Below are 26191 nucleotides of genomic sequence, written 5' to 3'. Positions count from 1 at the left end.
TGCATGGGCAAAGGAGTCTATTACAGTGGAGACAGAAAAAGAAAAGCTTTGTTTATGCCTTATTTCACATTTGATAGCACCAGCATGCTGCAGACTAAAATGTACAAGCAGCAGGTAAGCCCAAGCACACACACGTAATCATATACAGAAACACAACCTCGGACATGAGCTGCCAAAAGCGACACAGCTATCAGTTATTGAGAACACACTTACAGAACTCGGTTTGAATCAGAAGCTTTCTTTACATGTGCTGCACTGAGACGCAAGGAAATGAAAAGAAAAGATAAAAGAAACATTAAAGCAGATTGCAGTTTTAGAGGGAAAAATTGCATGGGATACAAAGAGGAAAAAACTTGAGGTTTTTTCCTATTATTTTAAAAGGTATTTACTGTGATTAAGAAAGCTTAAAAGTGAACATGAGATCAGGCTAACAAAGCGATGCATCAAAGTATCGTAATAGGTCATTTGATTAACAATTCTAGAAAAACTATTTCAACCTTGATTTTTTTTTGTCTTTTCTTATCTACCTTTATTTATTTGAGAACTGTCAAGACAGCTCTAATAAAAATTATAAAAACTAAAGTTTGATATTTATCTGGCATGTACAGAAATTCAGGGTGATCAGACAGGTCAGTGATTACAGAGTGATTGAGTTTATGTGCTTAGACAACTGGGAACATAATTATACCCCCTGCCAACTCATTTTATAAGATGCTTTTCATTATCTTCAAATCAAACTAACCTATCAACTTTGGTGGGTTTATGTTCTATAATACTAACCCACATCAGCAAAAGGCAAACTAATTAAAAGTCTTCCTTGCAATTTTAAGGTAATGAGAAACATGCTGTACGGTGTATTTTTCTGCCTTTATGACCACAGTACTACAATTATCAGGTAATACTTAATTATTATATATTTTGGATTTTATAGTACTGTATGCAAATATGACTTAGGTCTCACAAGAAAGAGAGCCAAGTTTCTTCCTTAGAACTCTATAGTTGTTGATAGCATCAAAAATAAGGCAAACATCGCAGCCTCCATACAACAGGGACAACAGAATGTGGCCCTTCTGCCTCTGCAGCCGTTTGCTCCTGTGCCTCACCCAGCGCTCTGAACGCCCAGGAAAGAGATGCCAGGTGAATGAGGAACTTCCAAAGTCTATGAGGTACTGGAGCTAAATTAATACTTGCAGAAGTATTTTTCTACAAGTCATCATACTGTTAAAATCAGTACTTGCTGCACCAGAGCTACAGATACTAATAACTGAGTAGACAGTAGCCTGAACCAAGAAACACCTTTAATTACCTATCTGCAGTTTTGTTCATTTAAATTTTAAACTTTCATTTCGGTGTCATATTAGCTTTTTTTCCCCCTCATTTAATTCCTACTTTAATTAGAGTGGAATTTACTAGATTATATTTAAATATGAAGCATAAATAACTAATTTACCAATAACTGATTTAATAAACACATAACAAACAGAACTTCATTTTCTCCATATTGTTCTTTTATATTTAAATTCTACTTTGTTCATCCAGGTGAAATGTTGATTGTGACTGTGAGTTGCAAGCTGATTTTAAAGCATATTAATTAACAAAAATAATTCCTGGAAGAAAGCATTAGAACTGAAGTGAGTCAAGAGACAACATAAATGGACAGAGAAGTGGGACTGTCTGTCTTGGCTTAATTTACTGCTCCACTTTCCAGCAGCAACTAAAGCCAGATGTGAATAATTCTATTAGAAACCATTCTTTCAGGAAATAATGATTATTTATTTGAAATGAAATTTAGAAATACATGTTAATGAAATAAATGCATTTAAAACAGGAAGATGGTAGTTCCTTCTCAGGCAGTCACTTATTAGATTTAATATGTAAGTAGCTGAAATATGTTGGATACTTCTGAACATATGGAAGTTTCTGATACACATTAGCAATAAATACCTCAAGCGGTGACCTAAGCATGCTCTTTTAAGCAAACCCTCATGTAATTTTACCTCTGAAGAGTACAGTTCTGTTACTTAATTTGACATTACTCTAACACAGTTACTTAAAGCTGACCCACCTATGTCTATATGGGCTGCAACTTCACTGCAAAGCAACAGTCTAGAAGATCAAGTGACGTCTTAAACTTTGCATTTACAATATTCCTTGCTGGTGAATAGTACAGAATATACCAGGTCTTTAAAGTGAAAATCTGAGATTACTGAACACTGGGCTTTTTCATGGGGCACCATTAAATAAACTTCTATGCAATATAGCAGGACTACAGCAACCTAAAAACTTGAAATGTGTACTGACTTACAAACCTCTTCTGGACAGAATTTAAAAGCCCCAAATGAACATGTCCTTAAAAGAACAGGTCTTTTAAAGGATAATAAATAACGTTTATTTTGAAGGGGACAGAATGCTGCCCAAGCATGCAGAATATAATGTTCTGAGCTCTGATAACAGATATGTCCTGGTGCTATTCCTGTCACCGCAGGTCAAAATTGTAATCATAACTGTGGATTTTTAAAGCTGTATGTGTAAGATGAAAAGGATTTACCCTTATCATGAGAGGAAGTAATTACATCATGAGGGATAATATAACTATACAGAGAGTTTCCAAGCATTTGAGTATCAGATACTTAGCATAAGTCCAGTGGGGAAACGTTCTGAATTGGAAGAGGATAAATACAAAGGAAGATGTTAAAGTTGTCCTTATTTCTAAAAGCAAGCCTTGATAAAAGGAAATGAAAGATTAAAAACATAACATATACAGGTAACGACAGAAAATAAAATGATACCTACTGGTACCGGGTTTTGTCCTTCAAAGAGTTTTTTCTTGAATTGCTCCCTTCACTAAAATTATCTTCACTCTCTTCAGATTCCAAACTGCGATTGCAGCTCCGAATAGTTTGAAAGATATTGTTTGCTGTTGATTCTTTTTCTGGATTATTTAAACCATCTTGGCCTACTCGTTGCAAGAAATTATCTTGTCCACTGTAATCTGAAACAAACTAGAGATATCAAAAAGATTAATATAGCAATAAATAGAATATTGTGTCATCTACTTCTCACTGGAGAAATTTTTACAGGACTGAAGAATATTTAGCATGTATTTCCTATTACCTTCTAATGGGATTTTGTACCTACTTTCAATCCTAAACAGACCAAATCATTGCATACATCAAGTAACGTAAGTCACAATACCTCCTGCAAACTTTTAGAAAGCCTCAGTCTTAATCGTTTCATGTAACAGGGACATTTTTCTTTTAAAACCAAAATGACAAAACTGAAAGGAATTGCTTCTTTTCATAGAGGAAAAGCTTGATCCACTGAATGTCAGAATTCTGTTTTAAGGAACTGAAAACCTTTTAATTCCCAGTGAGTTAAGTGGAAGGTCAGAGCATTTAACAGAAAAAGGTTACATCTTTAAGGATTTACATCCTTACTTTACCCAAAGTATAAACATGATCCTTTGGTCCTAACATTTATTTCTCAGTACTCCAATACTGAACTAGGTGTAAACAACTAAATCTAAATTGCTACAGTAACTATGGGAACTGAATTGAGGTCCATGTAACTAAACAATCTGGTAATAGTCTGGTTTAAAATAAACTTTAATTAGATGATGCCTTTGTATAAAATAATAAATAATATAAAATAAAATAAAGTACTGTATGGCTATGAACATAACCTCTCCGAATATCAATCTCGTTTACCTCTAATGTTTCATCCTGGGAGTTATATCGTGGACAGAGTCTGATGAGGCTTGATGCTCCATCCAAAACTTCACAAAGCTCTTTTAAAAATACACCACAGAAAGGAACGACTTTACAGCCTGGAATATTGAGTGCCCGGTTGACCACTTTCCTGTATTCAGATGATGACTCATGTTGTGCCATAGCATCTTTCAGACTTCGCATGGTTTCAATATCAGATTGGTCCATAAATTGCCACATTTTTAAAACTTTTCTTGACCTATTGCAAAAAGAGGTCACAACATTTATTAAAAAAATCAAAAACAATTTACATTCAAGTTCAACACTCGCAGCATATATGTAAAAGAGGAAATTATCATCATTACTCAGAAATGAAATCAAGGTCATTATTTTTATGAAAATTCTGCTTGGTGGACCATTTCCCCCCCTTTGAATTATTAAAGAACAAAACTAAAAAGAAGAAACAAGCAGTCTGATCTACTGGAGTAACATTTGACATTTTAATAAAAGCCCAGCTGCGTAAGACATATAAGCAGGCTTTCTAACATTTCATTGTGTCATTGCCTTAAATTTAAAAGGGCCTGGGAAGAAATAAGAAAAGATTAAGGAAATGGCATAAAGATAACCAGGTGGTTTATTACAAATTCCTTTAGTTGTATTACGAACAATCCATAAACTTAGCAAAAGTGGTTTTCTTATTAAATTAATTTTAAAAAATGTACATTGATTTTCTTCCCCATTTCACTCTCAAATTATTTATTTTCATGGAAATAAATAAATCGGGAGCATGTTCCAGCTCTCAGGCACCAATGCAGTGCTGTAGATGACAAGAATCTTTGATTTCAAACAGAAATAGCTCCTGCTGCTCCCTGAGGACTGCGAGTACTGCTGTATGTCTACGCAAAGGTTATGGCCTTCCTACCCACCCCAGGCCCCAGACATACCAAAAGGTCTGCAGAAATGCCAGCAGGAGAATATCCTTAACCCCACTTTCTGTCCCTGTCCCGGAAACACTGCTAATCAGCACTAGCTTTCCTCTCCTCTCTTTCCCTTGTGCTGTGCAGATGCATTAGAGATAAAATTAAGCCCTGAATTGGCTTTGCGTTTTCCCTCACAACTTACATGGCTTAGAGACTGTGGATGCATTCTACTCAAAAAGACTCCCCGTGCTTATAAGTGCTTCAAATGTGCTTTATATACCAAAAATGTAAACAAATAGCTCAATGAGAGTCTTTACTAAACCACAAAGAGTGACAATACAAACACTTTAAAGCTTTGTCACAGAAACAAAGGAGGGCCAAAGCTAAAAGACTAGAAATCCGATCTTAACTCATCCCTGTTCAGTCCAATTTGCTGTCCTCTGCAGAGGCACTGCTTTCCTGCTCACCCGGCCCCGTACGAACCTGCAGTTCTGTAGAAAAACTAGCAACAAACTGTCTTAAACCCCATACTCTCTCCTGGAGGCACTGCAGGTCTGGCTATGTAAGACCATGACAGCACAAGATCCCAACATCAGTCAGTATAAGTAAATTGGAGGGGTTAAAAAAAAGAGGTTTAGCTATTTGGTTGGTTTTGTTTGGGGGTTTTTTTGTTGTTTTGGGTTGTTTGGGTTTTTTCTACAATTTAAGACTGACCCTTTATAGAATGTTACCATGATTATGTTTCACTTGTGTTCTGGAAACTCCAACCCCAAGTCACGTAAGTTTTAGTTGATGATATAAACCACAACTGCTTTCCCATCTTCTTTTCACATTTTAAAAATTTCTGGTTTTTTTTTTTTTTTGTTAAAAAAAAAAGTAGTATGTTTTCTAATGTAACATATTTAGCATGTACCAGGAAAACCAATGGTGTCTCCAGAGCATTTTGAAAAAAATGGCTTTTAGCATGCTTCATTTTTCCAAAAAGGATTACTAGAACGTCACAGGGTGAGATGATGTGATTTAGCCACGGATTTCTGTTTAGTCCATTGTTCTCCAGAGACATCTGCTTAGCAGAAGCTACAGTGTAATCTATCACTGAAAAGCCATTTAAAGAAAGAGTTGCCAGTACCTTATCCCTGCCAGAAATTCCATTACAGCATTGTAGTTGCCCATATTCCAGCAGCATTTTGCCACATGTACTAAATATGAGAAGACTTCTCGTTTCTCCTCCATAGAACCTGCAGTCAGGATCAGCCAGGTAACCCAGGAGCTCACCTTGTGAAATAAAATGAACAGTACAGTCAGCCAAAGCAATGCCCCTTGGAGCATTCATGCATACTTGATGGATAATGGGAGTTTTTTTGGTTTCCTTCCGTCAGGAGGGTATCAGTCAAAACTCTACTCATACACTCATGGACAAATCACATATGCGTTGCACACACACCTTACAGACATAATCCAGTTACAACAGTTAAATCATTAGCTGCTCTAAAAATACTTATTTTAAACAAAAAACTACTGTATCTTAATATAAGGTATACTGAATATGCATCCAGGCCATCGAAGAAATTGGACAGCTTAAGCTAGAGCTGATTTCTAAAGCTGCCAGAGAGATCTGCAGTGTAAATTCTCATTCACATACCTAACAAATCTCAGCCTCACACTGAATAACCCTTGTTCTTGCAACATTGACAGCAAAAGTCGATAAACTGGAAGTTTTATTTTCGCTTAATTTCACAAAATTGGTAGTTGTATTTAATATACAAATTTACTAATTCCTATACACACTGAACATTTAAAATAATTCACATTATCTATTTGCAAGATCACAAATGAAGTAAACAAAAAAGATCCCACCTTCCTAAGTGTGACCATACTACTAACTTCTGTTTGATGATTATTTAATGCCAGAATCAGAAATTAACTTAGTACACGATTCTGTTTGTATTTAAAAAAAAAAAATAAAAAAAAATCAAACCTTCATTTTATCAGTGTGCAGATTTTCTTTCTAGTTTATGTTCCCACAACATCCATAAAAAGTAGCTATATTTCACATGGAAACCTAATTTAAACCAAATGTTCCTTTTTACAATATGATTCCCTGGGGGGTTGATTTTTGTCATTGTGTAAACACTTAAGAAGCAATAAATGTGATTTGTTTACTGACACTGAGTTCCATTCTTTGGTCCTAAAGGATTCAAGTGTTTACAGACAATACCAGTGTGAGGAGAGGGTTGTAAAAATCAGAAAACACTAGTTCACCCCTCAGGAGGCATAGACTTTTATTTAAAAAATCAAGCATGAGAAATAAAATGTAAATGCATTAGTACTAACAGGAAAAAATCCACTAAAAATATATAGGGTTTCTATTCATGCTAGTCTATACAGACACAGCGGTCTGAGCCTCTCACTCCTGAGGGAGAAGAGTCAAAGAATATGAAAAATCCAAGTTACTATTTTATCGTTCTGATGCCCAAATCAATCACGAACAACAAATGAGAAATGTGCAGATGAGAAGACAAGGCATAGCTCCAATATATGCAATGTATATGTGTGTACAAAAAAAAAAAAAAAATCACATTTTTAAGACTGAATTCCTGAAGAAATAATGTTATAAGATCATTCTGTCTTTTCTGTGGTGAGGACATACTAAGGAGTGCATACCACGGGGACAGGGACGCTCTAATGGGATGTGAGGAACAGGAGACAATGGACCTGTGAAGAAACAGTGTCCCACCTGCTCTAGCCCTCATCAAACAACTTAGGTATGGAAGGCAAGAGCGGGATGCAACCAACTTCAAGTCTAGTGATAATTGAAAGAAAACAGGTTGACTACTGTTTCAGTAATTCCCATGTGTCTTTATGCTAACACGGAACAATAGAACAGAGTAGGAGCAGATAACGGGTACAGAGCTCTCAACAAAGGTGGAACAAGTACCAGAGTCCAATGTTGTACATGTAACCATGCCCAAGAAGCCTTCCCAAACACAGCCGTCGTGCACTGTCGCTGCAGAGGCCACAGTGTAAAAATAAATAAATAAAAACTACTCATATTGGCTGCCCTATACAAGATGTATCTAATCACTGCACCAGTTCTGAATGAGAATTTGAATTCAGCTGAAATTTTATTTGAAGTGCTCCATTGATTATTCCTAATAGGTAAAAACTGAATCAACAAAGTACCTGTCTGAAGACCATGAAGGTATGGAAAAATACCAAAAAACCCAGAGCACTGCATGACACGGGGGTCAAGTGAGGGCAAATACAGAATAAAAGGTAGTACAGTCAATGCATTAAAAAATCAGAATTTGTGAGACAAAACAGTTAAATCTGTGATTCAAGGTTGGCACAGGTTTGTTTGTGTATGCTGGAATAAAATTACATATTGGTTTTGGATATTATTCCCATTTTCCAGAAATGGCTCAGGGAATGCAAATGCTAAACATGCAATCTCACAGAAAAAATTAGTACAGGTTTGGTATGAAATACCAAGTGTGGTAATGACAGTTTGATTAATATGTGTTCAAACTTTTTAAAAAATAAAATCATTTAAACCAGATTTAATCTAGGGTAGTAAAGATGTAATTGTCAGAAGAAAACAGTATCAAAATTGATAAAGAATGTCTAAAAAGGCAATTGAATTCAGACTTCCCACTACAAAGCAACCTTGAAACTAGGACAGTCACTTGTTGAAATTTTATTTAATAGAGAATTTAGGACTGCTATAAACAATTATGATGAACTCTTACAAACACTCTGTAAAAGCAAACAAAAAATGATAAAGGTCAGCATGAACAAGCCTTTGCAGCCTCAAGATGGCATATGTATATGTAAGAGCAAAATAAGGGTGCAAAAGGCAATAGTGTCCCACGGAGTTTATGCTTACTGCTTCCACAGGACAAGAATAGACTTACAGGAAGAGCAGAAAACATTTTAAAAAAATCTTTCACTAAACAAAAAGGAAAAATAAATTGTCTGAATCTCTAAATTTTAAAACAGAATAGGTGAAGGCAGATATAATGGATTGGGCAGAATCAGGGGACAGAACTGAGCATCTAAAGATACAACTCAGATGCAGATAATGGAAAATTTCATTCACATCATTTTGCTTGTTAACAAATTTAGGAATGAAACAGAATTGTTCCTCTACATATGCTACAGACTGTTTCCACTTATAGTTCTTTAATGTCATATCTAGTAGTATCCAGGAGTAAAAATTGACCTTTCTGGTGGTTCTGAACAGCATCAGGTCTCCATAAAGTTCTTCTACGCATTATTCAGAGAATGTTCGTTGATTAATCTGAATGCATCATATAGCTCCCAGAAAGAGGGATTATGGGCTTCTCAAAGAGCATAATAGCTTGGTACCCCAAAACCGGTCTCTTGGAAGGTTTCATCAGTCTCCGACTAGAACAGAGATGATTAAAATCCAACAGTACTGTCAGAAAGGTGGGAGCAGAGGAAAGGAGCTGTGAACAAAGGCCGTCTCCTTTCATTCAATGAGGTTATTGCCTAGTGCTGTGCCTAACATCTGCAAAACTTTTCTACTCCTTGCTTTTTTAGTGAAGAAAGCTAGAAAGGGAGGATATTCAGTCAGATAACAGAGCTGAGAGGGCATTTCCCCATATTTAAATGTGGTCCTGGAGCCCAGTTAGGAAACAAACACAGAACGAATAAGCAGAACTATCAGTTATGCATTTAAAATGCCATGGGGGATTTTTCTTACAGAAGTTTTGAAGGTGGGAGATCTGGTTGAATCAATAAGCTTTAAAGGAGCAGAAAAATCAAAGCTGAACTTCTGCTGACTGAGGTCACTTCCCAGCTCTGAACTCCCCGAATATTTTATTCTGCCCAGGCACATTGAACAGATGGATCCAAGAATTTTATCATGACAAACGATAATCTAAAGGTCTTAAATAAATGCATACTGAAATAGCTTGGGTATGGCATTAATTTGAGATGATTATTCATAACGGCCATAGCTAAAATGAACAACGTACAAACAACACTGAAACGCAGGTAAGTTGAAAGGACAGCAATCTTCAGGAAATATCATGTATGACAGCTTAGAGGAAACTTAAGTATATTAATTAAAACATACACTCATTAAACAATACTCAGTAAATATATTCATGAATTTTGTGATTTATTGATAACTATACGAACAGTCCAGAGTACATCCTCAAAGGAATGCCTCCATAGGAATCACCAACATTCTCAAGTGACTGGATCCCCAAAATACCTGACAATGCATATACTACATTTTTGCTGCCTGGGATGCATAAAACTTCCTCTGCACAGATGGTGTTCAAGAAATAAAAACTTTTCAAGATCTTCATTCAAATGAAAGTTCAGAATTGGGATTCCTCCAGTGGTGTCTCTGCACACCTGAGCTAAATGCACCTCACACAAAGGAAAAGCAGAGAACAACTCTGTATATGTATTTCTTGGTGACTATGGAAATCACCTGGAAGTTGAATTGAAAGCCCTGGGTTTTGCACTTTGGCAGGCAAGTAGCACAGACAGTATTCTGGAGCGGCACAGTTTCTCTGTTTCACTAAACCCAGGTGTGATCTCTACCTCCAGGAGGGGTTTTCCAGCAGGCTGAACAGAGCAAAGGGAGGCTCCATCCTGGTCAGAAGCAGGCGCTGACTTCTGGATGCTTCAGCCAGCCGGATACAGAAAAGCACCTCCTCTTCCAGCAGTTCATTCCTGGATGGCTTGCAGAGCTACCTCCCCAGCTGCATCACACCTGAGGAGCACCTAACCCGAGGATGAAGTACCACCAGGTAGTCCACTGCCCAGTTACCAGGCTGCCACTACATCAGCGTGAGGACTTTGCAGCTGAATGAGCTAGCTCCAGGACTGGAGACAGCACATCCCAGCCAAAAGAGTGCGCAGCAGTAGCCTTGCCAAGAAGATCAAAATACATTGCCATTATTCATCAGCATGAGCAGTAACACTTTTTGGACCAAGTTTTTGTGTTAGCTATCATTTTAACATCAGATCGCAATCTACATATCGACATATTAATCATTATTTCCTTAGTTTACTTTTCTTCACACTTGACTTACATAGTTCTGTTTCTGTAACTGATTTTAAATTCCTTTCAGAATAGAAATCATCAGAGCAAACCTAGAATTAGATTTCCGCTGCACTGCTGATGAGTCTGAAAAGTATGAGAAAACGTATCCTGGCTTCACTACTATAGCCCATGAGATTGCAAGACACAAGAAAAGTCATCAATCAAAACACGATCCACTCAAGTTGATAACAATATTTGTCTTCTCATTCAGATGGATAAAAATCAGTGTCCTTCAGGATTACTGCATAGTATCAAGTAGTAAACAAACAAAATCAAATCAAACAGATATTTAGTTAAGATTTAAATATTTTCTAGTGACCTAATACAGACAAACACTGACAACATCGTGCCAAACCAATTTCGGATATATTGTAAAGTAGCCTCATCTGGAAATTTTCACACAAGCTTCCTCCAAATCTGAGCACATAGGATTTGCATCAGATGTCTGGGCAATGCAAATTGTAGCTGAACAATGATCTCAAGCACAGTAGTACATAAAGATCTGCACAGTTTTAGGTTTTTTGAAGTTATCTTTATATCATCTATTACTATTTAAACTGCATTAATCCTGTTCTTTTCAATAAGCTTTTTTTTTCTTTAAGGTTTTTAGGCTTATCTTACTTTGATTAAGTTTTCAAAGAAATTCAAGTTAAATATTGCTAATACATTTGGGAAAGGTATATTATAACTCAGTATTAATCTTCAAACATACTGCGTATATTTTAAAGTCAGTGAGTGACTGAGTCCCATTCAATGCTTCGACTTACTTAACTTGGAATTTTTCACAACTGTAGTAATGATAGACCTTTTCTTAGGAGAGACAAACCTTCCTTTTTCAGGACATCGCATTCCTAGAAGGCTCCAGAGATTTCTACTCTGATGTTCAGAATTTCCTTTTCATTTGTATTTTTTTAAAAAGGCAGTTAAATAGACAGAAAAGTTCATATACCTCAACTGTCAGAATTAATAGTAGGAATACTTTTTTTTAACTTACAGCATTTTATTAACAACAACAACAAAAATCCTAAACTTTTAAACATGGGAAATCTATATCAATCATTCAAAAATAATATAAGACTATGGTTTTGACTGCCTAATCACTGAACTACCACTGATTTAAAGTCATGCCTATATGCAGGCAAAAATCTCCCAATTTGTCAGGGAAGTTATAGCTTATTACTGCCTTTACTAATAGAATATGAAGGATGTAAGAGAGACACGCATGACAGAACTTGATCCTCAAGGTATGGCACATAACCTTAAAGTCCTTACAAGTGTGAACTCCAGGACTGTTTACCATTTACTCTACGGGAATCCTGTCTCATGCAGTACACAGGATGGAACAGTGTGTCATGCATGTTGTATCATTAACTGTATCTCTAAATTTGCAATGGATTTACTTTATTCCTTTTCTTCTTTTAGTTTTCTAATACTCAAGATTATAATAATTCATATATACATATAAATTATTTGCTATCCTTTATATAGCTGCTAGAGAATGTATTGTGTGAAATTTTTTTTGAATGGGAATGAATGTATTGTTTATCTTTTATCAGAATGTAAATGCAGAAGTGGTATTGAGGGAGGAAACTATTAAGAATCTCCACCTGTGAAGCCCAGTGTTTTGTCATTCGTATTGCTTTACGCTCATTTCCCCAGCTCTTAAGTTTATAAGGCTTTTACAGCAATTCCCAAGCTACATAGTTCAGTGGGTGATGCTACATGGAAGAAATGATGTCTTCTATTTTTACATTACATTTTTTAGGAACTTCATAATACTTGAGAGATGCAGCTTTCAGAGATAAATTAGCAAACACAGCCATCTACCTGAAGTTTAACACTTGCCATTGCCAGCAAATAAAATAAAATCTTTTGGCTTACCACAAAGAAAGATTACAGTACATGCCTTCTCTAACACCTAACATATAAAAATTAGCCATGGATATCTTTCTATAATAAATGTAGCTGATTTAACTACTGCCTACACTGGAGCAAGAAAGCAGGCAATTCTAATACTGGCAGAATAAAGTATGTGTATGAAGTCTCTGAACACAAAACAAGAAGTTGATTTTTCAGGTATCCAAAGAATAAGCATGACAATCTGTAACCCATTTAACTAAGCCATTCTGGTTTTAATGATTTTGTTTGAGAAAAATCAAGAAATTTAACTAATATCTGAAGAACACAAATAATCCATGTAAAACAGTAACCCTCATCAGATATGATGTAGTATTTATAGCAAGAGGGAAAAATATACATCACTTCGTTTAAAAGTAGCATTCTTAGTATATCAGCGTACTGTGATTTCTCCCTCTCCAAAAAAAATCAGTTAAATTCATCTTTCACAACATCACAAGGTCTCTCCACAAAGTACAAGTGCTGTTAAGGGATATTATTCTTATAAAACTATACAGAGCAGATGCATATTTATGAGGCTTTTTAAAACACTAGCAGTATGCAGCACTAATAGCTTGCTACCAGGAGTTCCTTTGCATTGCTAACTGTGCACAAACCCATCAGTGCACACAGATGAGTATAAGGATCACAGTATATAACACAGAATTGGTTTATTTTACATGGGTTTCACTAAAGTTTCATTATTAAAATTTTGGTGGTTTTTGGTATAATATGCAACATAATTTTCAGATGCATTTTTTAATCTGAGTATTTTAAATTGCATTATCTTATGAACAGATGGTTCACTTTAGATGCTTGAGTGAAATTATATAACCTTACGAAGAACATTTACCATTTTAAATCCGATTAAACACTATTCCAAACAAGGACTGGAAACAGTTTGATATTTGTACAAACACAATCTTTTAAAAAGTATTATGCAAACCCATTTAGGCATTGCAAAAAAATGCTGACCTAAGAGACAGGGCGCAATATTTATTTACATTCCATTATTTTAGTAAAATGATATGTCTCTGTTTTGCTAGTGAGGGTTTAAATTTCTGTTTTGAATGAACAATGAGGAAAGCTTACAAATTTAAACCATTAAAAATAAAACTACGATTATCATTTAGTCTCCTAAATAGCCATATTTTTAATTAACTTTACTGAATATAAGAATGACTTAGTGAACGATGAAACCTCCCCAGGAGCAGTGCTATGCTGGAGCGGTTCAAACATTTTCACCACCTTAGCTTATTTTTTCACAGTTCAACGTTTCAAAAAAAATCACCTTATCTATGGAACTTCTTATTTTGCATTTTCAATTCCATAGTGGGACTACCTTCAGACAGCTGTTGGAATGATCTTTCAATCTGGTGCAACTTCCAATCTAAGACATCACAATTGCTTTGTATGCATATCTCAGCGTAGGAAATTAAAAGCTTCATTTTGTTTTAAGTTTTTATTGTCTTTATTTTACTTGAAGCTGTGGCCAGAAAGATCAAGTTACAAGAGACTCTTTTCATGTTTATATAAAGCAATGCTTGAAATTATTTAAAATGTTTACACAAACATAAATGTTTAAAACATGTACATTCAACTTGTGTTTGCTTTGCTGGTGAGAGGCAGAAGAGTGGCTGGGAGTTTAAAAAAAAAAAAAGTGCAGAAGACTGGGAGGGTAAAGATACAGAAAAAGAAACAGGTGCCCAGGAAGACTGTGGCGTATCATAAAGGTATGATACCAAGTCAGGACCACATGGCACTCAAGCTAAAGCAGCAGGGTGGACTCATAATACCATACAGGAATCAGAGAAAAGAACTAAATGAGAGAAAGGTACAGCAGGCAACAAGGAGAGATGGAAAAAAGTACGTTGTTACAGTTCTCAGGGTCCTAAACACACTCAGGTACCATTTTCCTAATCTCTTTCCAGCTACCAGGGCTCTGCTAACTCTGCAGAATCTCCTCAATAGTTTCCTCCCACAGTTCTTATACATCCATGAAAACTAAACTTCCAGTAGTCAGTGCTCTATCAGACCAGGAAAAGATATTACTACTACTACTACTACTACTATTATTATTATGTGCACAGTCTTAGAGAATCCAAAAGCCAATACTTTTGTAAAGCTAGAATTACTATATTTCACTCTCCTCCTCCCACACTAGCCACTAATTCACGATCAGCTTTTCATTACATTTAGTCACAGGAAAGAATATCTGTCTTTAGCTTGATCCACTGTCTTGCTCTTACAAGACTCTATGATCAATTTGATATTATTAGAAGCAAATGAAATATCAGCTGTGTCTCACTGATGAGTACATGTTGTGCCCGAGTCTCCACTATCATATAACAACAGTTTTAATCAAACTCAAAGACTATGGGCTTTATTTATAGCTGGTGATACTGAATGTGTGTAGCCCACAATCTTCACGATAAATAAAAAACAAATAGCAAAATACCTTCTTTAATTATCTGTGTACATGTGGTAGAGGCTACAATATAGCTTTAAGTTCTGCTAGGACAGTAAAAAACAAAACACCAAACGAAAAAGCTAAAACATTTCAGAATATTTGAAATATCTACAGGTGGATTTGCTTCTTTTGCTTCTTCCACTCCTGTAAATCTGAATTAATTACTGAATCAAAGTTACATGCTATAAACCTTTTTTCTAAATCCAGCAAAATTCCTTGTTTGGGTTTCAGTGTTTGATGCCACACTATTATATTACTCCAACAAAGTGATGGATTGGATCTGTTCTTTACAATGGAAATTAACATCTTGCTGATTGCAGTATGCATTTCTTCTTCAGCAGACAAACCTATTTATTTATTTTCATTAATTCTGAAATATGTGTTTTACAAATCCATTTGGAGTATGGTATCATTTCTCTCTGTTCTGTTCTACTCCTCATTAAAAACCTGATAATTATTACATAGTAATCTATATTCTTTCTGCAGTGTAGAATGTAATGACAGTGATTCAGTAATACCTTTTGTCTGTATCTCTCATGCTTCTGTGGTTATCCATCATTTTTAACTTTTCCTTTTTTGAGTCTGCTGCATCTACTCCACATGTTGAAAATTCTTCTAATTCTTTAAGTATTTTTTAATTTAACTTTAACTTTTTCTTAAACAGTAGTGACCAGGCTTTCTATAGCAGATCATGAGATTCTTATTTTCCTGGAAATATTTTATTTCCCTGTGAATTTCTGTACAGACTTGAGAGCTGGAATGACCCAAAACTTTTAAAATACGAAAGAAATACGACCCGAGAATGTATGCCATCCCATTTTGTGGGATTCAAACAGATCATCCCTGACTGGCCTTTCTCACAACATATTTTTGAAACGAGTCATTGGGTGTTCAAGCTCCTTGTCATGGCAGTCACCTTGATTAACACAGCAGGGAATAAACTGATACTTGGAAACCCATGACAAGACAAGACACAAGGAAATGCATAATGCCTGAATTCCCCCTAGTAACTGTATGTCAGGTCTAAGCCATAACCATGCTCTCTTAAACAAAGGAGTTTCTGTTTCCCGGCCTCAGCAGCACAGGATTTGCCAGTTGCATGTTGGTGCTTGACGGTAGCTTTAATCCGTGCTATCCATCTTTCGTGCCTCTACACTACTTACTCCTACTTTTTTCCCCCCTATCATTCTTGACAGTGAAAAGAAAAAACTGTATATATGAGGAGGATATAGAGTGCAATAATTTCCATCTTTTGTGAGTATTAATAAGGGTAAGTCTCCAATCTTCGTTGTTTATTTAAGAACTTCATATATCAGAAACAAAAGCTTACCACCTTCATCCAGTATCTGTGACAAATAAAGGTCTCTCCAGCTGCAGCAGAGTTCCTTGCTGTACCCCTGAATTTAAGGTCAAAGTGCTCACTAAAGCTACACAAAACATGGCAAGGCAAGCGGTTATCACAGCTCCCAGAGGTAAACGAGTTGTGCCTCTTCTGTAAGATAGAGGACTCAGTCCACTGACACCCTGAGCAGACACTGACATTATGACAACTACGTTCAGATGGTTACAGGTTAAAAACAAATTGTGTGGCTCTTCAGGCAAGGTGCAAGCAGGCTGCGGAAACTTTGCCACAAAGACAGTAACAAAGGAGCCCTCCTGAACATTTAAGTTGGCTACCTTGCCTTTAAAGCAGGAATAGAAAATCAGGCAAGGCCCACAAATTAAATTTATACCACCTATCCCTACTTATTTTTTGCATTGTCACTTGGTACGCTAAGATACTGCTTAACGTCTGGCTGGCCAAAAGCCTATTCTACCTTCATGAAGGAACAGGCTCACCCATCCCACCTCAACGCAGAGTCCTTCTGGCCTGAGGCACAACCACAACTTTTCTCCTTGTGTTTTAAGTTACTTGTGATGCAGATTTCTCACTATATGCTTCTCCACTTGGTTTCTGATTTTTTTTAATCACTTTTACACTTTTCGGCTCCTCTCAGGCTCACAACACGGTGATCTCAGAACAAGAGTATCTGACAAAAATATATTTCCATTGTCACACTAAGAGACTCAGTAATTTTCAGAAATCTTGCAAGACTCTCAAGATACTGAAACAAGCTACAGACACAATGAAACACTGAAGTTGGCAAAAGCTCCAGCTACTGTCATCCTGCCTTTCTACAGAAAAAATATTTTAGGACATGTTCCTGATGGATCATCAGCATTAATACAATCACTGAATCACTTCCAGTACTTTTAAGTCAAAACACCTTACGCAAGTAATATAGTAAAAGAAAATGCATGTTACAGGCTTCATCCAGTCCTAGACAGTATGCCCACTATTTCTCTTCTCCACAACTGAGAATTGAGTAAGAAAAATAAGAGCAGTTATTTATTGCACATTCAGGCATGTTAATTGTCTACAAGTACCAATTTTACCTACTGCAGAGGGGAACTCATTTCTGATTCAGTTCTGCAGTTCTTCATGGACCACTTCCACGCCAAATGCTTGAGGCTGACCACTCGCCGTAAGTGCTTTCTCCTGTGTCTTTCCTATACTTTTTAGACCACGCTGAGGTTGAAATACTGTAATTCATGATAAGCAACACTAACCAATAATAAAGAGGCTTAAACAACTTCAGTCATGAACAAAGGTTTCTGGGAGTTACTAGAATTTAAACAGTAAGTAATACTAGTAAAATTTACCTCGATAAGACCAATTTTTCCCTTTATTTTTCACTTCAACTCACTTTTAAAAAGATATTTTAATAATTTGAAAATATTTTAATCTTCATTATTTTTACCAATTTATTTTATAATACTTCTGCAGCCCTCATTCAATGCAAGCTTCCATAAAAATGTCAGTATTTTTTCTATTAAATAAAGAAGTTCCTTTGTGTCACAAACCAGCAATTGACTGTCATTTTGAACAAGTGTTATAATGTGTTCCTCATTGATATGTAGTAAGTGTCAGAAAAATTGCTAAAAGAATATTGCTATGAAAAAGCCTCTATATACTATAATTGCTCATTTAACAGAACAATGGCATGAAATGATTTTTTTTCCCATTACATATCAGAAGCCTGTCATCCTAAAAGTCATTCTGGCTCCCACATTATAAATACACTTCAGTATTTCTATAGGCAATGCCAAAAAAAATCAGCAAGTGCTCACTGACTTTTGCCAACAAAAGCATGACTCTTTGCACAAGAATTTTCTTGTCATTTGTAAACAAAGACATTTTCAAAGTTCACGCTTGTGATTGGCTATGGCAACTGATATATTCCACCATAAGATAAAGCAGATAGCAAAAGAGTGATTTATTACAAGCAGTAATTATTGTACAATAACTCCATTTAAACATATAACATCTATGCTTAAAAAGATTTATTCCAGATTATACTTAAAATAATCCATTGCATTAAATGTTATATAATCTACGTACCGCATATTCAGGAATTAACTCAAATTATATGAAAAATTATCCTGTAGCATTACCAAACAAATAATGCTAGACTACAAAAATTGCAAAGTCACAAATCTTTAACAGTAAAAGATAACATTGAGTATTTTACCAAAAGGGCAACTTCAGTGTTAAAATTCTCATTGGCATGGAACAGCCTCAGTAATTTCTGACAAGATTTCTTCACCAGCTACTTGCTCTTCAATCCCTGTGACTGTTCAGTGTCAGAACACACGACGGTCAATGTAATTTGTACAGCGAACTGCAAAACGCCCTAACAAACTGCTCTGGCATTGTGCCTCACCAGGTCATACGAGAGCTTTTTTCCCACTGCCCTCACCATCGTGCTCACCACAAGAGAACCACCGCAGGAAGGAGGACCCTGCCTGGGTCAGGAGCTGGATTCCTCTCCAGCTAGGCACCAGCCACAGTGTTTTCCTAAATAAAACTAGAGCTAATTTAAACAATTTTTAGGCTCTTTCTAAAGACTGAATATTGTAATCACAACTTTTATTTATGTTCCCATAACAGAATTAGGTGAGAGAAGCCAACACATTCACACTATTTTAGTTCCTAAATCTCAGTAACATGCAAGAAACAGGAACACTTTGAACATGCTAAATATTCAGTCACTGATTCTTATTTGCCCAGGAAGCAGGAAGCGCACTGGGGTTAATACATATTCCGCTCTATCTACTTAATTTTGTGCTGTCTTTTTGATACCTGTGCACAATTTTCATCTCTTATTAAAGCATAAGAATGCAGTGGATAACTAAAAGAGCATAAGTCAAGACCATCTTTATTTTATTCCACTTCTGTGAATCTAGAAACTGCTAGCATTGCATATGTTTCACATAAAAAGAGGAAGAAAGAATTTGTTCCATTTTTCTGCAGCTAAAACCTGAGGTTTTATTTAGGGGGCATTTTTTGTTTGGTTTGTTTTGGGTTGGGTTTTTGGGGTGGATTTTTTTTTTTACAGTTTTCTCAATCCTTGATTAATTTTCTATTAAACTCATCAGAAGATGACTTTACTGAAAAGAAAGTAAAATCTTAGTAAAGAACTCACTATTTGGCTTATGGAAATGTGTCACGCCCAATGACACTTCTTTGTATAACAACATTCAAGATACACACAGTGATTAAAAAAATAAATAAATAGTGCAGATTAGTTATACAGAATACAGAAACTTCTCATTTATAATACTTCTGTGCTGACTCCTAAGATCATGCTTAGGCTACAAAAATCCAAAACAAATAAATAAAACTCGAGGTCCTGAACAAAATAATAAACTGACTGAAAGTATACCACGTACTGTCAGTATAAATACAAAGAAATACAAGTCTGTAGTTTTTTTCTTCCTGTTTACTTTACAATGTGCAAGATAAACTTAGGTTGCAGTTTTCCAAACTCACTGAGCAAATCGGTCACATAACTCCTATTAAATGCAGTGGAAGTTATTTAGCTAAATCCCCTGGTCATCTTAACTTAGGTTTTAAAAATTTGTCATTACAGCTAAATTCAGCTCTGAGAGATAAAGGAAATACCTAACCCATAAATCAGGTAATAACCCTGATGAAAAGTAATTTAAAAGCTTTGTCTTACCTCATTAAACCGTGTCACAAGATCTTCTATAGCATTATGTTCACCATTGGGGGAAGAAAGAATAGTAGCAGATATGGAAGCTTTAATAGATGGCAGCTTGCTTTGACATTCAGCATTACCCAAATCCCTGGTTAAAAAGCAGAGGTAGTCAATGGGTAAGACTTTCCGGTAAAGCTCCTGCTCCTGCTCGGTCAGAATGCTGGCAACCTCCTCCGGGAACTGGATGAGGTGCTGCAGTTCGATCAGCTCTTTGCTGATACCAGCCACATTGGAGGGAAGGACGCTGGAGCCGGCCATAGATGTACACGCTTGACGTTCTAAAACAAAACAAATAAAAAATTTATTAGGTTTTGCCTTTAACTCTTGGACTGGGCTGTGCAAAAGCAGGACAACTTTTTCTTTTCGTTCTGTTAAATGGTTCATTCATTTATTCGGCAGTACGCTATATCCTAACTACTTTATATCTGAACAACCTAATATGTTCTTTTAGTTAGGGTCTTTCTGCATATGTCTATAAAACTGCATGTGGTGTTACCTAGAGAGCTGATAATTAGGGCTTCTGAGATTGTTGGCTACCTGCCAAAACGTGCTTGCTTCCTGACTTATCCAAACGCCTGCTTCAGTCACCTGTCGTCAAAATTTCAAGTAAAAGGATCATCTGGCCAGAGTGTGGCTCTATTTTGCCTCCACATGAGTCCACAGTACAGAGGGGTTGGAGGCCTTGACTGGGGTATCGGGACTCTACTGCCACAGGAAATAATGTATAACGATCACATAAAACCCATTTCGTCAGCATTTTTCTTCATATTCCTCTTGCTATATGATACAATTTATCTCAGCTCACTGCATAGTGAAACCAAGTGTCTGAAGTTACGAAACATTTTTCATTCCTCTGGGAAATTGCATGTATTTGGGAGTATGCATGCTTTATCCGTTATTACAAACGATTCATGGTAGTTTTATAATATCCTAGCAGTGATGTCCCTTGAAAAATAAAACTTTTCCTAAGAAGGAAGAAGCCAAGCTTTGTAAGACCGTGTGGGAAGCCTGAAACATCAACACAATGATTCCAAAACAGTGAGTATGAGTCTTCCGACTAGATAAGTTTAGAATGCGTTCTCTGAACAATAATTTTTCAAGAATTACTTAAATGTATAAACAATCATGGTAGTATATTCTCCACTCTTCTTCCTGCCAGGAAAAGGAGTTTATTTTTTTTGCATTTTTTTTATATCAATAAACTCTCATTTCATAGAGGGGGCAAATATCCTTTCTCTTCTCTAAAAACCCCAAGTTCATAATGACTGACTACAATTCACTCTCTTATCATAAACATAAAATATGCTACATGAGGTTTCCCTTGTTACATTCATTTTATGCAAACTCTATTACCAATCAGTGGGAAGCTAAAAAGACAGAAAATTGCCTTTTCTTAATATATTCTACTAAAAGTCAAAAAATAAATTATAGCAGCCCTAAATAAAGCCTTTGAGCTAACAGAACCCAATGAGAAATTTTCAAATACATAAAACGCTTCTGAAAGAGCAAAGAGTAGTTGTTTCTGTATCTAGACTGGCAAGGAAAAAAGTAATCGACTTAATTTGCAACAAGCAATATCCTGGTTACGTAGTGGGGAACAGGTATAACTTCAGGATAGTGAAGTGGTGCTATACAATATGTGTAGATATCAAGAAATCTCTGTCACTGAAACTTCTGCAAGAAAGATCGGGGCGGGGCGGGGGAAGACAGTTAAGAACACCATGTTGACAAGTCGACCCTGTTTTGGGCAGCAGGTGAAGCGCAGTGAGCTTCTGGGCTTCCTTTCAGTCCTATTTGCTTTGATTCTACATGAGTCTCTAATTCTGTTTTCTACTTCAATCTGTGCAGAACAATTCTGAAAGGTTTCGTAAGAAAAATCTCTTAAAGCTCATTTGCACTGTTCTTGACTTTGCAACAGAACATAAGCTTACACCAAAATAAAAACAATGCAAAATATAATGTTAATTTTATATTACAGGGATTGTATATTTGCACAGTACTTTGCATACATGGACCGAACTATCACTGTCACAACCAGCATTATTTCAGAAAGAGGAAGATATGGAAGGCACAATGCAAATATCCGCTACCAGCCATTTGCTCCCTAGAAGTCACAGTGCATCACTGACCCCTCCGTGCATAACAGCTCTTCTCACTCAAGGACCTTCCAGCCAGGAGAAGGCAGAGAAAGCACAGCCTGTACCAGCTTCTCCTGTGCCTCGCTGCTGAAACTGAGGATGCACAGGTCGTGTTTACGTTATCAATTTATTTTAGATCACAAATGCACTTTTGAAGGGAATCTCCCAAATGTCCTCACTTACTGTGCTTTAGTTTACAGCCTTGGAGCACACAAACTGGATCCTTTTCAGATGAAATTGCACCAGAAGACGTGCTCCCAGAAGGCAACTAACACATCCCAATTGCTAACAAGCTGTAGCTGCCAGCGGCATACGAGCTCTGGAGAGAACACCAAGGTCAGGAAAGGACAGTTGGACCAGGCAGCTCAGATCATGACTCGGCTGCAGGTGATCACATAACGCAGGAGACAAGGCAGCAAGTAGCATGGACAAAGCAATGCCACAGGAATACTGGTACTTTGCAAATTCAACATTGTTTGGTAACTACAGTTATAAACACCTTCTATCTATTTATCAATATAGAAGCAAAGGAAGGTGTAAAGAGTGTCCTGTCAAGTAGTGACTGATAGAAGAGAGATAACACACGAGTGAAGATCAGCTGTTCCCCAATGCATTGTTTGCTGATGAGATTTAGGGGTGCATTCTCAACAATTCATCTTCTCCATTACAATATCAACTACAAAATCTGTCCACATTCACACTTGCAACAGATCTACATTCCACATTGTCTCAGAACTTCAGCTTTGCTCAAAGACCTCAAGAACCGGCAAAGGTCGACACTGAATTTGCAACAGGCTACAGCACTGTTGATGATCCTATTGCACACTGCCTTGTCTAAGTATAAACACCCTTCAGGCTCCACTTCTTATAACCTCTCACACCTAAGAACAAGGCTCAGCACGCTCCACAGCGTATCTCTGGATTGCCAGAAACTACTAGGAATATCTCATTTCAATTTTATTTCACTAAACTGACTGCCCATTGATGAAGTCCAGCAGAAAGCTAACACAGGGATTTTGAAAGCCTTTTATGAAACTACCTGAAAGATAGCATCACCTTCCACAATGAAGGCTTCACAAGCCAGCTTTATCCTAACAGAAAAATGAAGCTTTCAAAAAGAAAATTTTTGTGGAAGCCAAGCCAAGCCAAGATGATTCATGTCACAGGCTAAACAAGATCAGCCACTGGTACTGCTGGATTTGGAAGAAGATAGAAAAATCAATAAAACTCTTTCTGATTAAAAAAAAATTTAATTTCAAGCTAATGTTTCTCAATTCTCCATTAAACTGGAAGAACTAGACAAGTGCTGTGTCCTTCACGTAAAAGTCCATGGAACAAGCTGCTGCAGCAAGAGTGCAGCTGATATCCAAGGAGAGGTGCACAGGCCAAACTGAATAATAAAGGCTCACATCTCATGGCTAAAGTATGGATATAAATATTGAAGAAGCGGAAATATAACTTATTTCTGTTGACTATTTCTACACCTATAAATATTTCTTCCATCCATAATTCGCATCTTTGCAAGTCTTGGTTGTTGACATATTTCACCTCTCCAGATTCTGATTTTTTTATCTTTCCTCATTCCAGTCTTCTGTGTTTTATCATAGAAAATCCAGGATCCTCATTCTCAGCTTCATCACCCTCCATGATTTACACTCTGCACAAAAAGTCTACTCCCTTTTCTTTCTCTCTTTTTATTTGCCTGTACTATACTAGTCTTTTTTCTGGACTACTTTTTTGTCTCTTTTCGTGTCTAAGATTTTTAACATTTTTCACGCCAGGAACTGATCTGCACTTCTGTTTCTGCTATAAAACTCCCTAACCAGTCTCATCCACAAGTCCTCTAGCTTTGTGTTGTCAGTTTATGTTCTTCAGAAAATAGATCGTTATCTTTCTGTGCTTCAAAGAAAGACCAGGTCCTTAGATTAGCTTGCAGAATGGAACTGCTTTCAGGCTAAAATCACAGTAGATTTTGCTGTTAGAGTTAAGGCAGGATACAATCCTCACTAAAATTAGCTGCTGCTTCAGTAAATTGTATTATTCTTTGTGCTCTGCAACATCAAGTTAATGCTAAAACTAGTAGAAGAAAATGAGGACCCTGACTATTCATTTGCAAGTTGTCTGAAGCTGGAATTGATAGCTTTGCTTATCCTTCTGATAAACAGCCGAAGAAGATAATCTTTTAAATAGCAAACACTGCTTTTATTAATCCCAACAAGATAACCTCTGCCTAGCTTTAAAAAAGGACTCATGAGTTGACTTAATCACATTGCTGATACACATGGGAACAGAAAGGTCTCATCTTCTCTAACAAAAGAATAACCTATTTAAGAACAGGAGAAAAATACAGAACGCCTGCTTTGAGATATGACACAGCCTAAGCTTGTCATAAACTCTAAAAAACATTGTCTCAAGAATTACTCTTTTTTTTTTTTTTTAACTTTCTAAAAGGTTTATTAAGGAGCTCTTCTATCAACAGATTAACTTCGGATTAACTCAACCTTTATTACCATAAAACTAAGAATTTCCATACATCTCATATATGTATAGGCTCTATAAAAGCTATGCTGAAGAAATAAATTTCAAATATGTAAGTATGTAAAAACTGTGTGGGTATTTTTGTATGTGTATACAAAAACATTTCAAGACAGTCTTAAAAAACTTTTTTTCAGGTGTTTTTCTCTATTGAACTGTATTATGTTTGTATTTGCTATGTTAGCAAGAGGTTGATTCACTATTTTTTAACATGAAAATCAGGGAATTCACTTTAAAGAAAAATGCAAAGAAACTTATAAATAAAACCATTAAAATACTGCTAGAAGGCTAGTGTTAATTATCTGTAATCATTCATAGAATTTTTCCACATTTGTATGTTGTACTAAACACAGTGGTTATATGACATATGTGATACTTCCTAATGATAAGAGCAAAACTATCTGTACATTTAATATACTACTTGTAAAGCTAAAATTAAAAGGTCCTTATTTATTAAATTTTATTTTGTCATGCACACAGCTAATTTATTAACACACAATATGATATAAATGTTGGGCTGCTGCCATCAGTTTTCTCTAAGCAGAAACTGAGGATTCAGTTTGAGCAAAGTAAATGGAATTCATACAAAGACAGAAGGAAAATAAATACAGCCCCAACTGTAATCACACCAACGTCAAAAGTGCTAATCCTGCACAGAATTTCAGTTGCCAACCATGCAATTTGTATTTTGATAAAATCATATTGCTTTCCATGTGAATTGTGACCAAGGACAGACAGCGGTACAGAACTACTTTCATCCAAACTCAAACATGACAACTCTTGCATTTGGTTCTTCAGGAATGTGCTATGCATATGGGTGTACACCCAGGGGAAAGCCACCCTGTTTTTTAAATGAGCACAATCTCAAAAGAGTAAACCTGGCAAAAAGACGAAAATTGACTTTCAGCAAAGTTTGATGAATTGACAAATGAGATAACAGGATTTGTGTCTTAGTTTTATTTCTAGGTTGCTTTTCTTTCTACACTTCGAGAAAAAAAAAGTATTCTCTCTATACAATCAACAAACTGTAGTTTAAAAGCAGTAAAGTGAAAACTGCAATCACTAGAAAAGTGCTGTCTAGAAGGCTACTGGGGGAAGATCGTGTGATTATGACAAACTATATATTCTAAAGCAGAAAACAGATTTCAATAGCTGTAAGGATAAAAGTAATTATTTGATCTATTATAACATCTTACAACTTAGCTGCTTTGTTTTGATAACAGACTTTGCTTCCATGAAATTATACTACTGTGACTACACAAAAATCTTAGGGGATTAATTTTCTCAGCTGGTATTAAAAGGTAATACAATAAATGGATTATAATAGAAGCCTTTTTA

At 36.1% G+C, this 26191-nt stretch overlaps 1 protein-coding gene across 6 annotated transcripts in view; it reads right to left on the bottom strand.

Moving 5' to 3' along the window:
* The window catches only part of PLCE1 (phospholipase C epsilon 1), a 163513-nt gene that overhangs the window by 40281 nt on the left and 97041 nt on the right, over positions 1-26191 (bottom strand). For all 6 annotated transcript variants that reach the window (XM_054831342.1, XM_054831340.1, XM_054831341.1 and 3 more), the window contains exons 4-7: positions 20142-20458; positions 5757-5902; positions 3708-3966; positions 2794-3002 (exon numbers count right to left, since the gene is read on the bottom strand). In XM_054831342.1, the coding sequence (XP_054687317.1) occupies positions 2794-3002; positions 3708-3966; positions 5757-5902; positions 20142-20458 (931 nt within the window). The remainder of the gene's footprint in view (positions 1-2793; positions 3003-3707; positions 3967-5756; positions 5903-20141; positions 20459-26191) is intronic.

Source organism: Grus americana, chromosome 7 (assembly GCF_028858705.1).
Source record: "Grus americana isolate bGruAme1 chromosome 7, bGruAme1.mat, whole genome shotgun sequence".
In the NCBI taxonomy this organism is placed as follows: domain Eukaryota; kingdom Metazoa; phylum Chordata; class Aves; order Gruiformes; family Gruidae; genus Grus; species Grus americana.
Note: the sequence above shows the minus strand (reverse complement) of the source record. Positions and strands in the feature narration are given on the sequence as shown.